The sequence below is a fragment of the Mustela erminea genome, chromosome 2 (genome assembly GCF_009829155.1).
Source record: "Mustela erminea isolate mMusErm1 chromosome 2, mMusErm1.Pri, whole genome shotgun sequence".
In the NCBI taxonomy this organism is placed as follows: Eukaryota; Metazoa; Chordata; class Mammalia; order Carnivora; family Mustelidae; genus Mustela; species Mustela erminea.
Window position 1 is genome coordinate 37,556,192 of NC_045615.1, and position 18,480 is coordinate 37,574,671.

The 18,480-nt window shown below is 39.8% G+C and overlaps 1 protein-coding gene across 2 annotated transcripts in view; it reads left to right on the forward strand.

Moving 5' to 3' along the window:
* The window catches only part of C2H4orf45 (chromosome 2 C4orf45 homolog), a 95,927-nt gene that overhangs the window by 22,904 nt on the left and 54,543 nt on the right, over window positions 1-18,480 (forward strand). For both annotated transcript variants that reach the window (XM_032332670.1, XM_032332671.1), the window contains exon 2: window positions 16,197-16,429. In XM_032332670.1, the coding sequence (XP_032188561.1) occupies window positions 16,197-16,429 (233 nt within the window). The remainder of the gene's footprint in view (window positions 1-16,196; window positions 16,430-18,480) is intronic.

Consider the following 18,480-nt stretch of genomic DNA (forward strand, 5'->3'; position numbering starts at 1 on the left):
TTTTTTTCAAAACCATAATATGACCTAAAGTGAGTATTACGTGGTGTGAAAACTTAGAAACTCTCAAGATATCAGCATGTGCAACATATCCTGTAGGGAGTGTAATCTCACTCTAAAAGGGATCCAGCTGTGAGCAATTAGCCACAGAAACCTGGGAGGCAGGTTTCAGGGATGAGTAACAAGTTCAACATTACATTGCACTGACAAGGCATGGTCGCTTATCCGCACATTAAAGCCACTCACTCTTCCCCTGCATAAACACAGTTGCTCAAATTAGTTTCATTTTAGTCTCCTGAATAGACCATTCTAAACGCTTCTGTCTGACTCTTCAGTGAGTTATGCTCACAAAGACCTCGCCCTCTGTAACAAACATTGCAACAAGTATTCCCCATCTTAAGAGCCACATTTATAATTATCCACCAGCTTAAGGATCATAGAATTTCAAAAGTTTCCAAACTCCAGACTAGCACTGTTCAATAGGAGTATAATGCAAACTGCAAATATATAATTCAAAGTTCCGTAGTATCCATATTTTAAAAGTTAAAATAGGTGAAATAACTTAATGTACTTTATTTAACCCAATATATTCAAGTTCTTATCATTTCTATATGAAATCCATATCAAAAAGTATCAATGCAATGTTTTGCATTCTTTCTTTGGTACTAAATCTTGGAAGTCTGGTATATTTTCAATTTACATCATGTTTCAGTTCGGACTAGGAGCTTGAGTACTTCATACCAGTTGTGGCCATGGGTACTATATTGGAAGGTGCAGCTCTAGACCTGTGAAAGCTCAGATTAAAACTTTTGTGGAACATCCAAATATCCAAACCCTACTCCTGTTGATGGGTTTTGAACTAAGTTTCTGGAATGAGGTATCAATGAGACACTCTTGACCTATAGCTTCTATACCAGGCCATTGTTTATAATTAGGATGACTGAACAAATTAATTACGGTGAAACAGCTAGACACCACATGTAAGTAAAAACGAGTACATTTATTAAAATTGTGATACGGTGCAAAAATAGAACAACCATATTAGCTTCCAGAATTTCAACTACGTGTAATCAGGTTGTGTTTACCTAGGCTAGGAATGCAGGAATTCATAGAGTGCTTCCTTGATTATTTTTAATATTTAAGGAAGTAAACACAACAAATATAGTCTCCAATTCCTCTTTGCAATGGACTCACCAGATAATTCTTAGACAGACAGTGGTTCAGTCCGAATTTCTCTTGAGTGCCAGACATTTTCTTATCTGGTAGAAGACAATAGAATAGTCTTGTCCCTGTTGGCAATCACAGAACATTCTAATTGTTGTCTTTAGGTTCTGGGGAATGGTAATTTCAGCTACGGCTTCGGTCCTTTTAGCTGAATGGTTTACATTTCTAGCAGCTGCGTTCTGTCTAAAGAGTATTTTTCTTCTACTTTGACAGTGGGGGGGAATTTTTAAGGTTTCTTTTATGGAAGAAGAATTTTTCTTTTTTAGATTAAAATTAAATCTGATTTCCATCTGTTTGGCACCATGACACTTCATGTGTAATAGCATTAAACATATCTCACTGCAGTAGCCCAGGGCAGTGTATTTACTTATCACAGGACTAATCTTGTAGAGGCTACAATAGCATTAACACAGAAAAAGGAACAGGCCTGGCAAAAGGTGAGAGGAGTAATAAAAATGGTGGTCAGAAGGTACGTAATAGGATAATAACCATCATCAGGCATCTGTTACGTGCCAATGATATGCCTAGGCATGGCATACACATGCTACATACAATACCTCTCAATTCTTGCAACAATCGTATAGGTTTTTAGATGTGGTTCCATATAAGTGAGCCAGAAAACAAAGCATTTTAAAGAAAGACACCAACCTCTAATGAAATAGAATTCAGACGAGGTATGGTCTCTTCTCTTTTCTCTACATCATGATGTCTCCCAACAAAACAAAAGGAATGAGAAAGGAAATGGTTTGCCATAAACCACCTGCAAACCACAAGACATACTGAATGAAAGGGCAGAGTGTGAATTACACAGGGAGAGTGATGTAAACTCAGTGGCGAGAAATAAAGTAGGAGAGAGAAAAAAGTAATTTGAGTGACTGTTATATCAACCACTTTCAAACCTTTCTGACTGCAGCCCACAGTAAGAAATACACTTTATACAGGGACCCAGTAAACTACCACTGTGTGTGTGTGTGTGTGTGTGTGTGTGTGTGTGCATTTAGTGATGTGTATAATTAGTGATATATCACTTTAAAAAAAGAGCAAAGACAATTCAGGGGGAAAACGACAATTTTTTTTAATTTTTTAGTTTTTTTTATAAACATGTAATGTATTCTTATCCCCAGGGGTACAGGTCTGTGAATCACCAGGTTTACACACTTCACAGCACTCACCATAGCACATACCCTCCCCAATGTCCATAACCCTATCCCCCTCTTCTGACCCCCCTCCCCCCAGCAACCCTCAGTTTGTTTTGTGAGATTAAGAGTCACTTTTGGTTTGTCTCCCTCCCAATCCCATCTTGTTTCATTTATTCTTCTCCTACCCCCTTAACCCCCCATGTTGCACCACCACTTCCTCATATCAGGGACATCATATGATAGTTGTCTTTCTCCGATTGACTTATTTCGCTAAGCATAATACCCTCTAGTTCCATCCACGTCATCGCAAATGGCAAGATTTCATTTCTTTTGATGGCTGCATAGTATTCCATTGTATATATACCACTTCTTCTTGATCCATTCATCTGTTGATGGACATCTAGGTTCTTTCCATAGTTTAGCTATTGTGGACATTGCTGCTATAAACATTCGGGTGTACATGCCCCTTCAAATCACTACGTTTGTATCTTTAGGGTAAATGCCTAGTAATGCAATTGCTGGGTCATAGGGCAGTTCTATTTTCAACATTTTGAGGAACCTCCATGTTGTTTTCCAGAGTGGTTGCACCAGCTTGCATTCCCACCAACAGTGTAGGAGAGTTCCCCCTTCTCCGCATCCTCCCCAGCATCTGTCATTTCCTGACTTGTTAATTTTAGCCATTCTGACTGGAGCGAGGTGGTATCTCATTGTGGTTTTGATTTGTATTTCCCTGATGCCGAGTGATATGGAGCACTTTTTCATGTGTCTGTTAGCCATCTGGATGTCTTCTTTGCAGAAATGTCTTTTCATGTCCTCTGCCCATTTCTTGATTGGATTATTTGTTCTTTGGGTGTTGAGTTTGCTAAGCTCTTTATAGATTTTGGATAGTAGCTGAAAGGACAATCATTTAAACATGGTACTAGAGCAACTAAATATCTGTATACAAAAAATTGTATTTTCCAAACCATATCTCCCATCATATATAAAAATCAACTTGAAATAGATCATAGACCCAAACAAAAACCTGAAATTATAAAACATCTAAAAGAAAACATAGGAGATAATCTTTGTGACCTTGGGGTAGACAAAGATATTTTAGATTCAACATCTAAAGTGTGATCCATAAAAGAACATTTATAAAATGGTCTGTATCAAAATTATTCTCCATAAGACACTGTTAAGAGGATATAAATATACAAAGACAGACTAGAAGAAAATATTTGCAAAGTACATATTGATAAAAGACTTGTATCCAGAATATATAAATAACTCAACCTCTCAATAAGAAAACCACACAATTTAAAAATGAGCAAAATATTTGGATAATTCATCCAAAGAGACATATAGAGGGCAAATAGGCACAAGATGTTCAACATTATCAGGGCACCTGGGTGGCTCAGTCATTAAGTGTCTACCTTCCACTCAGGTCATGATCTGGGGTCCTGGGATCTAGCCCTGCATTGGGCTCCCTGCTCAGCGGGAAGCCTGTTTTTCCCTCTCCCTCTCTCCCTGCTTGTGTTCCCTCTCCTGCTGTGTCTCTCTCTGTCAAATAAATAAAATCTTTAAAAAAAATGCTCAACATTATCAACCATTATAGAAATGCAAGTTAAAACTGCAATGAGATACCACCACACACCTATTAGAATGGCAAAAATTAAGATCAACTCTACCAAGTATTACATGGATGTGACGGATGTGGAGAAAATACAACTCTCATACCATGCGGATGGAAATGTAAAATGATACAACCACTCTGGGAAGTAATTTAGCAGTTTTTTAAGTTAATACACCCACCCTATAATCCAGCTATTCCACTCTTAGGTATTTACCTGGAAGAAATGAAAGCACATTTCCATACAAAGATCTGTGCACAGCTGTTCACAGCAGCTTTCTTTGTAACAGCTACACACTGAAAACCACCTCGAAGTCCATCAGCAGGAAAATGGATAAACTGCTGCTTCCCATACAGTTTTATTTATTTTATTGTGAGATACTGCTCACAATAAAAAAGAATAGACTGTTGGTACATGTCATAATAAAGATGATCTAAAAATAATTATGCTTGGTGTAAGAAGCCAGACAAAAGAAAGTATATACTGTACTGATGTCATTTACATAAAATTGTAAAAAATGCAAATTAATTATAGTAAGAGAAAGCAGTAAGTGGTTGCTTGGGGTACAGTAAAGGGAGGGAGAAAAACGATTTGCAACAGAGCATGATTAAACTCTTGGGGGTGTGGATATGTTCTTTATCTTTATGGTGGTGGATATTTCATGACTAGGGTTGCCAGATTTAGCAAGTAAAAAAATAGAGGATGCCCAATTAAACTTAACTTCAGATAAAGAGTTTTTAGCATATGTATCACACAATGTTTGGAACATATCTATACTAAAATACTCATTGTCTACCTGAGATACAAATTTGACTGGGTATCCTTTATTTATCTGGCAAACCTGTTACATGTGTATATGTAAAACTTAACAAATTATACACTTCAAATATATGCCGTTTATTGTATTTCAGTTATACTTCAATAAAGTTGTTGAAAAAAAAATGATGAAGAAATTGAGGTTAACAAGGAAGACAAAATGACTTTCGGAAGTTCACAGCCAATGGCAGCGAGGTTAAAACCAAAATCCCAGGTGCCATTCTCCTTGCCCAAGTGCTCTTTGTATTATACCAAGTGGATTCTAGAGGAGATGTTTGCTCACGGGGATGGAAAACAGATCCCAGAGTAAGGTTATTCGATATGGAGTGATAAGGAAATTTAAATTAACTTATGATTTGTAAATCTCTGCTCTCATGTGGCTTTGTGAATCTAATAGTTCACCTGTTCACAAATCCATTTCGAAAGCAAAGCTCTGCAGCCCAGTGAAATCTCTTCTAGGAATAAGTAAGCAGTCATTTTATTTTGATTCTTCTAACTGTCTGGGCGCACCACAAGTCCCCAAGGGGTCCAAGTAGAAAGGGTTAAAGGCGTAACAAAAAAGATAAAAAAGAACTATAAAGAGTACCTATCTGTTGATCAATGCTTTCTTGTTTTTTATAATTAAATATTTCTCAATAATTCAAATAGCAGGTGTCATATGCTTTTCTTATAGCATACCTTTAGTCATTTCTAGTTTTTTTGTTTTGTTTTTTTAAGTAAGCCCTACACCCAGTGTGGGGCTGGAACTCAACAATCCTAAGATCAAGAATCACATGCTTTACCAACTGAGCCAGACAGGCATTCCTGTACTTATTATATAATTTACAAGGTGAGAAATATCACTTACTAGTCTAAATCACCCTGGTCTAAATTGAATTCACTTGCTGGCATCTAGAAATAGACAATCCTTTCCTGACACACTGTTTATCGAGAGAATAGGAAGAAAACTGCCATCTTTCACCTAGGCTAAAAAAATGTTATTTTAATAAATTATATTTTAACTTATCTGTAGTTATGATGTACCTTACTATCAATATCTACATTTAAAGTGGTGAATTTCTTTTCTTTTCTCTTTTGAGGCCAACCTGATATTAAGTCAACGGTACATTTTGTAACTGGAGTAGCCGTTTCTATCCAGTCCGGTGTTAGCTATGCTCTTTGGATTAGGTGGTAATTATTATCATTATTCAGAGCACTAATGGAGCAATGTGTACTCTCTCAGCTCTTTCTGGTGGGGTAAAACCAGTGTAATTCTTAACTGATGTTATTTCCAAACAACCTGTATAATTTAGTATTCCACCCCACTGTTTCTATATTTTATTTGCCCTGGCAGGTTAACTACATTTGCATCTCTTTATTGGTCATTTAGACAATCCTAATAATAACAAAATCAAGATCACAAAGTCAGAAATGACATGAGGCCAAATTAACATCAGCAAAATAGAATTAAGCAATGGTCTTTACTGGGACCTATTATACCAATAAAAAGTGAATACTTGCATGCAAAATAGTGCATTTAAAAGAAATTTTTTTTTAAGCACTAACTTTTGCTGTGAAGTAATCAGAATAGAAACTTCCTATCTAAAATACGAACGGCAGCTTCTCATCTAATGATAGCTTCTTACGTAAAATAAAAGGCAAATATAAGACACACGCCGGATCTGTTAGTTAACTACAGCCTGCGGAACCAAATCTGGTTTGGTACCTGCTTTTATGCAGCCAAAAATGGTCTCTAACTTTGTAAGTGGTTGGAAAAAATTAAAAGAATATTTGGTGACATGAGATGACATAAAATTCTAACTTCAGGGTCCATAAATCAAGTTTTGTTAGAATGTAGGCACACAATTGTTTACATATTGTCTGTGGCTGCTTTTGTGCTGCTTGGGGCAGGGTTGAAGAATTGTGACCAATAGGGTATCACCCACAAACCAAAAACATTTACTCGCCGTCTTTTACAGAAGAGTTTGCAGACCTCTGCTCGCTCTCTGAGGAGTGTGTGGGTGACTCAGTGGCTGAGGATCTGGCTCTTTTTTTTTTTTTAATTTTATTTATTTATTTGACAGAGAGAGATCACAAGTAGGCAGAGAGGCAGGCAGAGAGAGAGAGAGAGAGAGGGAAGCAGGCCCCCTGCTGAGCAGAGAGCCTGATGCGGAACTGGATCCCAGAATCATGACCTGAGCCAAAGGCAGAGGCTTAACCCACTGAGCCACCCAGGCGCCCCCGAGCATCCAACTCTTGATTTCAGTTCAGGTCATGATCTCAGGGTCCTGGGATTGAGCCCCATCTCAGGCTCTGTGCTCAGGGGGTCTTCTTGCCTTCCCTCTTTTTCTCTCTCTCCCCCCTTCTCTCTCTTATAAATTAAATAATTTTTTTTTTTTTAAGGTTTAAATAGATAGGAACACCAGCAACTGCTCTCTTTTCCTTGCATTTTGAGAAGATGAGTTCTGATGGAGCCCCTGGCTTGCCTCCATTTCTTTGCATCATTTCCATATAAGTCTGTATCCTCAGGTAGGAGAGCACAAACACCAAACAGATCATCATGATTGGAGATCATGCTCCAGAACCAAAGGAAGGTGAAGTACTGACTTCAAATAATTCATGCAGTCTTATAAGTAGATTACAAAACAGGAAAAAGTTGTATTTTGTGTGTGGGGGGGAGATTTCTTTTTTTCTTTTTCTATGATGAACATTTCCCTATATGCTTTATAGCAGACAACTCAGAGGGCGATACACCTTCTTTCTTTTAGAGGACCTCCATTTTGTTTGGGTGTCTACACCCACCTCACATGACTCAGGGTTAAACCCTGACTCCTTCAAGCCAGTCACTCTTACCAGTGCTTAGTTTTCAGAAGAAATGAATGACTCAATCCTGGCCAATAAAATGAGAGAGCGACTCATCTGGGGTTTTCTAGGAAAGGCTTCTCCACTGACAAAACACACCCCGCCCTCATGGGCATCATGGTATCTGCGTTTGACACCAGGAACTGACAGCCTCATTGGGACCTCACTGGAGCTTTGCCTGAAGGCACACAGGTGGAAAGACTCTGCATTTCTGAAGACATCACTGAGCTTCTGAATTAAGCAACCTCAGAATCTTCCTACCACAAAAGATCTTATTACAAGACAGCAATTTTTCTTATTATTGAATCCATTTGCCATGGATTCCCTGTTATTTACAGTACTTATAACAAGTTCTTATTAGTGTTACATAAATCTTTTAAATATCCTTTTTCAGTGGGACACCTAGAACCTGTTTCCATGAGTGGTAATATAATTTCTTATAATACAATTGACTATGCATGTTTATACTAGGAAAATTCCCAAGACAAAAGCCAAAAGGAAAAATGAAACCTATTTATTATTATCTACTTACATTTCCCCTTCATGTGAGATGAACCTGTAGCAAATCACCTGGTTGCAAATTTTTGTCAGGGTAAATCTGTTTGTTTTATTTTCCAAGTAAAAGTCCAGAGATATGTGCAAAACTTTTGATCTTGCCTTCTTTCTGCACTCAGCAGGAAAAATACAGAATTTTATACTTTTGAATTATATCAGCACCTTTAATGATAAAGTAGTCATTCTTTTAAGAAATATTACTAAGTATTTGCTTACTGTATCGCACTACTTAGAATGCTGTGGAAGTTACAAAGCAAACAGAAGACAGTTCGTGTCTCTATATGGAACTAACAAGGGCTGGCTTGACAAGCAGAGAGACTAGACCCACACTCACGAAACAGCTAGGAAACCTAAGCAGGCATATGACACCTAGATCAAACTGTACTTTAAAGTTTCAATGAATACCATTGTTTGTCATGAGAGCAATGTTTCCTAGTGGAGATGAACATAGTCTTCTTTAGACTGTATGGTGTCTTAGTCTGTTTGGAGCTACTGTAATAAAATATCATGGCCTTGGGTTATTTACAACAGAAATTTATCTCTCATGGTTCTGGAGGCTGGAAAGTCCAAGATCAAGGCACCTGGTGAGAGTAGAGTCAGCGTCTGGTGAACACCCACGTCCTGGTTCAGAGACGGCTATGTTTTTTGCTATAACCTCAAATGGCGGAAGGGGTGAAAGAGCTCTTCGGGGTCTCTCTCGTGAGGGCACTAAACCCATTCACAAGAGCTCCCCCCTCAAGACCTAGTCACCTCACACAAGCCCAACTTTCAAACCTCATCACGTTGGGCCTTAGTAGTTCACATATGCACTTGGAGGGGGACACAGTCATTCAGTCTATAGCATTTGAAAAAGCAGAAAGACAGAGGTTATGTCCTATTAATCTTTGTTCAGCCTAACCCAGCTCCGGGCACACAGTAGGGTGCCATCAATGTGAGCCCAACCATCAGCTGAACTGTGCAGAAGTCTCAAGTGAAATCTCAATTTCTTTATAACTCTAAATTCCAATTTGTAATTTCATATGTAATTATCATATAAGTTGCCTTATTGATACAATAATCCTTTGAATTTATTAGAGGCAGTTTGAGTTTATTGGAGGCTTCCCCTAATGTTTTCAGATTATCCACAGGAGGTTTATTGTTTGAGAGAAGAACAGATGTACAGAGCAAGGATGTTTCTGCCTGATGTTTATTTGCCTCTTTCAGAAATCTGACAAACTTAATCTTTCAGTTCGTTTAATGGTTAGACCCACTGCATAACTGCACCAATGGGACTGAAATGAAGTCCTTAAAATTTTTCCAGTCCGTGGGTCCATTCTGTAATAATTGTTGGAACTGGAGAGTCCTATTCACATTAACAGTTGCAAAAATTAATTTACAGCATCCTTTCCTCTCTTCTCCCCCCCACATGGAAAAAGATGTATCTTGTGCTATGTATCCATTAGTGTTCATTTCACAGTTTCACATTCCTGCTGTCACCTCTGACCTCTGTCTTGCCTCGAGTCTCCCAATAAGCCCAGCTGTTCTGCACAGCACATCTGTAATGGCAAATTTATGCCCATATTGTCAACAGATTTTCAAATATACTTATTAAAACACTCATTTCCATGTTCCACTTGATTCCTTTCGATTTATTTCCTTGGAATGTTTCATTTTGGTCACTGAAGTGGAGAATTGGCCTCATGAGGCAATATTATAAAATGAAGTAATATTACTATGAGCTCTCATCCTTCTCTCTATTAAAAATAAATGTTGTGAAAAGCAGTTCTTCCTCTGACCTTACCCTCAAGTGTCATATCATAAAATCCAAAATAGGAGGATTTAAGGCCGCCCTGGAGAGTAGATTGCTCTTCAGATATTTCAAGAAGTGTTTGCTTCTCTTTTAATATAAGTTTACATGCTTCCTCTGTTATGACGGATTTCTGTTAAAGTTTATTGATTTATTTATCCTAAGTAATCTCTACACCCAACACAGGGCTCGAACTCATGACCCTGAGATCAAGAGTTGCATGCTTTTCAGACTGAGCGAGGCAGGCACCACTTTGGATGGAATTTTCAAATTCCTTTATTCAACTAACAACTCACTTCAGCATTTGACACATATTTCTTGAGGACCAACTGTGTTCAAAGTACTGTGCTGGCAAGTAGGAGTTTACAGAGGTAATAAATACAGACAATAGAATATTATACAGCCATGAGAAAGAAGGCCATCCTGCCATCTGCAACAATATGGATGGAATTTGAGGACATCATGCTAAGTGAAATAAGTCAGACAGAGAAAGACAAGTACTATATGATACACATATACACGGAATCAAAAAAAGCCAAACTCGTAAAAATATAGAGTAAATTAGTGGTTACCAGGGCCTGGAGACTGGGGAGATATTTAAGGGCAGAGACTTGCAAAGACCAGTAAATAAGTCCTAGGGATCTAATGCACAGCATAGTAAATACAGACAATAATAATGTCTTATTTTCATCTAACCTGTCAAGATGCCATATATTAACTATGCCAACCATTAAAAAGGAATTATAATTAAGTGACAGATAGATGTGCTAATTATCACAGTAATGGCAATCATATTACAATATATGTATCAAATCAACATGTTGCACACTTTAAATTTACACAGTTATGTATCAAATATATTTCAATTAAAGAATCTTTTCTAAAAGTTTAGAGACATAAATAAGATAGAGCCTTTACCCTCTAGGAGGGTAAGCTCTAGGAGCTTAAATATGATATAATCAAATAAATATGATATTAAATATCACATAAATATCATATAAATATGAGATTAAGCTCTAGGAGCTTAAATATTATATAAAAAGGAAAGTGAAATTAAAAGAAACTACTGTTAAGGCAGCCTGGGAGTGTCTAATTTGACTTGGGAGAGTAGGGGTATTGTCTAGAAAAGTATCACTCACAATAAACCTTAAAAGATGAATTTTGATAATGAGAAAAAATGAAGGAAGGTAAAAATAAGTAGGTTAGGGTCAGATTATGAAGATACTCATCAGTCATCCTAAGAAATCTGGGTGGAAAAAATTATGAGCACTGTAGAAAATCATTTCATGTTTTTTCAAGAGAAGAGGCATTTTTTAAAAAATATTTATTTATTTATTTATTGACAGACAGAGATCACAAGTAGGCAGAGAGGCAGGCAGAGAGAGAGAGGAAGAGAAGCAGGCTTCCTGCTGAGCGGAGAGCCGGATGTGGGGCACCATCCCAGGAGTCTTGGATCATGACCTGAGCCGAAGGCAGAGGCTTTAATGCACTGAGCCACCCAGGTGCCCCAAGAGGCATTTATTTTAACTGAATTTTCATTTCCTTTAGCAGCTGTGTGGAGGACGGATTGGACAGGATAGAAACCAAAGCCAAGACTAGTTTAGGAGGTTACTGTGATAAGTCAAATGAAAGCTATTGAAAGACTATTTACTTTTATTGCCTGCCTCTTCAAGGAAATGTAAGCTCTGTGAAAGCAGGGTGCTTGCTTTGCTCACTTCTATACCCCCAGCATGCAGAACAGGGAGTGACATGGAGATCAACAAACATTTGTTGAATAAATAAATAAGTGAAAGCATAAACAAATGAATAAGTTGATTATTAAGTGAAACACTAGAAATGTCAAGAGGTCAGAAAGAGACATTTGCCTCAGAGATGGAATTTTCTCTTTTTCTACTGACTCATGCCATAGTTGGGTCCTTTTAAGGGCTGGCAACAGATGAAGCTTGTTGGAAAACCTCCCTGCTTGTCTGTGTTCTTTTCAGCCTTTGTGGTGATCTGCTTTCTTAGGTCCACCATGATCCCACCATCTACAGCAGAGGTCGGCCAACTATGGCTCCTGGTTCAAATTTGTCCTGCCACCGGTTTTTGTAGGTTGGTGAATAAAGAGTGGCTTTTACATTTCCAAATAGTTAGGGAAAAAGCAGAAGAAGAAGAATATTTTGTTGGTGAATTTCAATGAAATTACAATTTCAGTGTCCATAAATAAAGTTTAATGAGCACATAGCCACACTCTTTTGTTCACATGTTGTCTGCAGCTGTTTTTGCCCTACAGTGGGAGAGTTAAGTAGCTGAGACAGAGACAGTATGCTCTATAAAGCCAAAACTATTTACTCTCTGGCCTTTCATAAGAATAGTTTGCCAACCCCTGGAGAGAAAAGGATTTGAAGTTCACAATAGGAATAAGATGCTCATCAGGGAATGCTACTGTAAAAAAAAAAAAAAAAAATATATATATATATATATATATATATATATTTTTTTTTTTTAAGATTTTATTTTTATTTATTTATTTGACAGAGATCACAAGTAGGTGGAGAGGCAGGCAGAGAGAGAGAGAGGGAGAAGCAGGCTCCCCGCTGAGCAGAGAGCCCAATTCGGGGCTCGATCCCAGGACCCCAGGATCATGACCTGAGCCAAAGGCAGAGGCTTTAACCCACTGAGCCACCCAGGCGCCCCCCTAAAATATATTTTTAAAAAATTTTTTTAATTTAAAAATAAATATATTTTTTTAAAAAAACAAGCAAAAAAGAGGAAAAAGCACTAATAGTAATATTAGCCATATACTGTATGCCACATTCTCACCTAAGTACTTCTTTAAATAAAATTGATCACCTCCTCTCCATCCAACATGGCAACAAGATAGGTAGGCATCACCATTCTCATTTTATAGATAAGGAGCCTGAAACTCAGAGGCTGAAGAACTCTTCCTGGGTGACAAAGCCAGGATTTGAACCTTCAGCAGTTTAGATTAAAAAACCATAACCTTGGGGCACCTGGGAGGCTCAGTCATCGGGCTGCCTGCTTGACAGGAAGCCGGCTTCTCCCTCTCCCACTCCCCCTGCTTGTGTTCCCTCTGTCTCTCTGTCAAATAAGTAAAAATCTTTTAAAAAATTAAAAAAAAAAAAAAAAAACTCTCACAACCTTAACTGTAAATCTAGAATCTCAACACAAACGAGTGAGTACTATTGGGTCTATGTAGCGGAGAGAGGAAACATACTCAGCCTTTCCAGGTCAAGAAGACAGAGAAACGTGGAGCCACGAAGCCGGGTACAGGTTTTAATGGAAGTGCATCTCCTTTCCCCATCGTAATGGGGCTCCCCAGTGGAGAAGAGTTCAGAGTGACTGGCTGGCACAGGGCAGCTCCGTGTTAGTGCCGTAGCTGCTCCTTGTCCCGTTCGAGCAAGCGTTCAGACACAGAAGAGAACTTTAAAGAAGATGGGCAGATGAGGACTTTATTAACCCCGGGCGGCTGATTTCACTGTTGGCAAAACGAGGCTGAAGTTTGGGGAAGAGGATGAAAGATCCAGGAAAACTTGCCATAGGATGAAAAAAGAAAAAGAGAAACTAGAAACACCCTAAGGGATGTAGCAACCGTGGATGAACAGAGATGGTCATTGGTAACGGAAAAATAAAGAAAGCATGGACTACACATGAGTTGGAAGTTCTACTTTTAATCACAGCCAGCATAGAGTCTAGGATCTGGAGGATGAGGTTTGGAAGAGCACAATGGCTCACTTCAAGCCGGGAGCATCTGGGGAGGGCTCTCACTAAGGAAAGCGCGTTCCTGTGAGTCGCTGGTCGGGCAGTGATATGCCCAGGTCTGGGTCCAGTAAACCCGGGGCTGGCTCCAGGGCCTCTGCTGTGAAAATGGGGCCTGCCTTGCGCTCTGGCATCTAACTGCCTCCATCTCTTAAGGCAGATGCCCGAGTCCACTCGGTAGCCCAGGGCAGGGTCTTCCCAGGAATCTCCTGTGCAATGACTATCGAATCACACTATTTCTAAAGCATGGATGAGGAGACAGGAGTTTGGAAAAATCCAGCGACCTGACTAAAGCCACAGAGAACCCTGATTGGAGCCCCCTGCCCACCCAATCAACCCTTAAACATACTCCCGGTTTGCAGAGTATGGGCACCTTCCCCTACACCGTCTACAACGAAGTGCTTTTGATTCTGCTGCAAGTCACAGCTCTTTTAAACAACAAATAGCAGTCCACAGAGTGACTAAGGAACTAACTACAGATATGTATCTTCTCTCCCATCTATAGTAACAAGTGGTGATGACAAAATTTTAATGATAACCGAAACATTACACAAATGTAATGTTCCCCAAATCCATTGGTATCTGCAGAATGTGTAAATGGGACCCAGCGGACAGAAGAGATGCATGTTTAAATAAGTTTGGGAAACACTGGGTTACCTCATTGTAAACGGGCTTATTTACTACAGGATTTCTCAGAGCTTTTATTATGCTTTCATATGCTGTGACTATGTTAAAGGCAAAGGTAGCAAGCCGTGTTCCCAGATGTTTTTGACTAAAGAGCACTCTTGTTCTTGTCCCGCCCCTACATATATCTTCATGGTACCCTCACGGGAGCAGCATTTGATGAAACATTTGGGAAAATACTGCCCTAAACATATACTAAAATTTCAGCAAGACTAACCACAGTTCTTCTGTATTTTGTTGCGTACAGAAGAGCCTGCAAAAAATCCCTATGACAGGAGTTTTATAGGTAAGACCTCAGTCCTGTCACATAAAAACAAAACAAACAAACAAACATTATTTCATACTCTGGCCATTCTAATCTTTACCAAAGTCATTACACCTGAGGGAAAACCCAGACATGAATACAATGGAAGAGCCAATGAATTCATCAAGGGAAATTAGCCACAGTGAATACTCAGTGCATCCTAGGGAGTGATGCAGGTTAGGAAGCTGTGAAAACATCTGCCCCAATCACATGTCTGAAGAACAATTTCTTATGTTCCCAACTTCTCAGGAAAGCTTAGATGACTTTTGTAAGCCCAGACTTGCTAGCACGTTGACCATCCCGTCAAGCGTACCTTGTCAAAGCCCAGGTGCATCTGTGTGCTCTGCAAACACTGAGCTTCCTAAGCCAGAGAGCCAGATGAAAGGAGCCACGGGACCCGGAGGGACCAGGTGACATCATGATCACAGCACAGCTTCTGCCTCCAATGTCTTTGGTCAAGTTCTGGGAACGAGAATGAAGCTTCTCCTTTGCTCCCCTCACCTGTCCATACAGTCTGCAGCTGTGTTGGGTCTGGGACTTCTGAAGTACTCCCTGGACAGCAGCTCACTTTCTATTGTACACCAGTACCGTTCTTCCCACAGATCTTTGCTCCCCATTACATTTCACATCCTCAACGTTCAATACCAGGTTTATTTAAGTGATCTTTTCCCAGATCTTCTCTTATTTCTGCTTGTTTTACCCACTTCCACAATTCATGGATTCCTTTTTGATCACTGCCTTACATGCAAAATACAAATATTTATTAAACATCCCCATCTTTGGTCATCACCTGTTACACAAGGCCCTTCTCGTCTGAGAGTTTCCATTTTCCAGTTGCTTCTGCTACATTTGGGCAATTTGCTCATTCTCATTTCAGGATTTTATCTACATCAAACACCCCAATGTCTAAAAGCCCGCAGCCTACAAGTGTGGCACGAGTGAGGGTTTTTAGTATCTAAGACATGTCTGTACTAAGTTGGTTCTAAACAGAGCAGTAGAATGGGAGACGATGAAGAGCGCAACCTGTGAGACAGCCTGTCTGGCAGCGAAGACCTTGCTAGCTGTGACTCCGCAAGAGTAACCAGTCTTTCTGGGCCTCATATTCCCCACCTATAAACTGGTGAAAACAGTATCGCGTATCTTATGGTTATAAGGATTAACTGAACTAATATACCTAAAAGGCTTATAAGAGCAACTAGCATCTGGTCACTACCATATAATCATTAGCTATTATTATTTTCACCATTTAATATGACAAAGAGCACTTCGGAATAAAGTGTAGAGGTTTTTTTGGTGGTGTTTTTGGTTTTTTTAAGTAGGCTCCACACCCACCATGGAGCCCGGTGCGGGCTCAAACTTAGGACCCTGAGATCAAGACCTAAGCTGAGATCAAGAGGCAGACGCTTCACCAACTAAGCCCCACCAGGTGCCCCAAGTGTAGAGTTTTTTTGAAAAGTCTGTCTTTCCATCTTTTTAAGGCCCAGATTATATAAAGGATCATCTACCTAAAGTTCATCAGCACACGTCCTATATAGGAGAAAAACGCCCGGCATTGGAAAAGACTGGAGATCTCAGATATTTATGGAGACCTGCCTCAAATGGAAACTTACCAGCAAAATATAAATACGAGTATGTTGGTGAAGTTGGTTGGGGAATACCAGAGTATGATTTTATCAACCAAACAAGGCTTCGGACTGGCTTTCAGATCAAGGTATTGCTCTTAAATACGCTCTTCGTAACGGATCGTTTCTGACTTGAATCCTTTCTGAGTAAGCTTCCCCAGGAAATGTCAGGTTCTTGATTTGTCATTGAAAAGTACTAGGATTTGAGTTTCGCAGAAGAAGAAATGTGTGAATAAATGGACTTGCTATGATTCCCTTTTAGGCCCTTTAATACATGAGAGGAGAGGTGTGCAGAGAAGGAAGCCATGCATAATCCCAAAGCGTTGGTGTTTGGCTTTGGAATGCATTCAGCTTCACACTTCTGCTGCGACATTCACACGTACTCCCCCCATCCTAGCGCTGCATTCTGAGTGGGTGGTATAAAAGAAGCCTGGGCTGGACATCATCCACAAGCCGAAACAGAGAGTTCCAGCTCTTTAAGATGCACTGTGTTGATAATGCCTTTGTAGCACATAATTCAGGGTAATTAGCGGAAGGGTGCTTCGAGACCTTGTCTTAGTTCCTTTTGGTGATGTTGATGTAGGCATGAGTCCAGACAGTCTCCTCGGAGACAAGAGAACCCAGGTGATTTTAGAAGTAAAATCTGAGAATTCAGACTTTTTTTTTTTCCAGGCAGGCCTTTGCATTATCTGAAAACTGGACATGGATCAACCAAGAAATAACTGGATTTCCTCAAATGCGTAAGGCAATATGGGACTGCCTCCTATGGTAAAGGTCAACAAAAGAAAAAACCTTTTTGTGGCTCAACGTAGGGCAGTGGGAGAAAGTGCTTGGAAGCTCAGTCTTTGACGGCAGACAGGGCTGGATTCAAATCCTGACTCTGAGTTAGGTTTCGCTCTGTGACCCTGAGCGAGTGAGTTCTGCTCTCTGGGTCCCTGCTCCCCTTCTCTTCCACACGGGAGTGCGTAGAGTGCCCGTGTCCCAAGACCACCTGAAATCCCTTCCTCTTCTGCCACCTACTTGCCTGCTCGCTGTGGGTGGCCCTGCAAGTTCCTTAACCTCTTTGGTTTCTTCATTATGCGTCTTAGTGTTTACCTCATGGCACTGCTGTAAACAGTAAGCAAGTTAATATTCGCAAAGGGCTGGGAACAGTGCCTGGCACATACCAGGCCTCTATGTATTAAATATTATTTTTGTTATGTTGTGAGGATTAAATATGAGACCACAAGGAACACACGAGGTATGAAGCCTGGCACGTGGCTGACATCCAGATGTCAGCTCTTAGCGTATGTTTGCGGTACTTACTGTTACTTAGTGTCATTTAACAGAACAGATATTCAGGTTCTTAAACGGTGTCCCATTCCATCTAAGCAAGAAAGATGAAGTCAGAGATACCAAGACTGGCCACCCGTGGGACGAGTACAGCCCAGGCGAGGCAGCTGATTTGAAAGAGTCCAAACGTCTGTTCCTTTTTTGCTTCTCTTTGGGTGGCACCATGTATCTGTCTGGCCATCTTGGGTGTGTATTGCTTCTCTTCCTTCTTTATCTTTAAATTAAGAACACATTTGCTTATTCAAATGAAGCATATTCAAGTGTTCCTTGGATGTTGAAACAAGCTGTGAATCTAAAAGAGATAGCAGCCATGAGCTAGCCTTCCAGGAAGGAATTTATTGTTTCTTCCATTCATATTTCACAGGCGGCTTTAAATCACTATTCTGTTCCGTAGCACTGTCTTCTTAACCCCTGTGAGACGGGAGTCTGAGCCGCATGATGGTTTTTCTCCCCTGACTTGTGGCACATTCAGAATCTCGTCCTGTTCGGCACAAGCCATGGGAACTGTTACCTATCATCTGTGCACCTTCCTGGCCCTGGCATTTTGACAGGAATTGTTTCCAAAGATGTACCTACCTCATAACGATCTTCAACAACATCTTATAGGAGTCCTTGGACTCAGATCTTTGGAAGGAGAACAAGATTCATGGAGATTGACTGTACATCTGACCCTTGAACAATGAAGCAGTTAGGAGTGCTGATCCAACCGTTGAAAATCTGCATGTAACTTTTGACTCCCCCCAAATTTAATTACTAAGAGCCTACTGTTGACCTTCAAGCCTGTGGATAATAGAAAAGAGTTGATGAT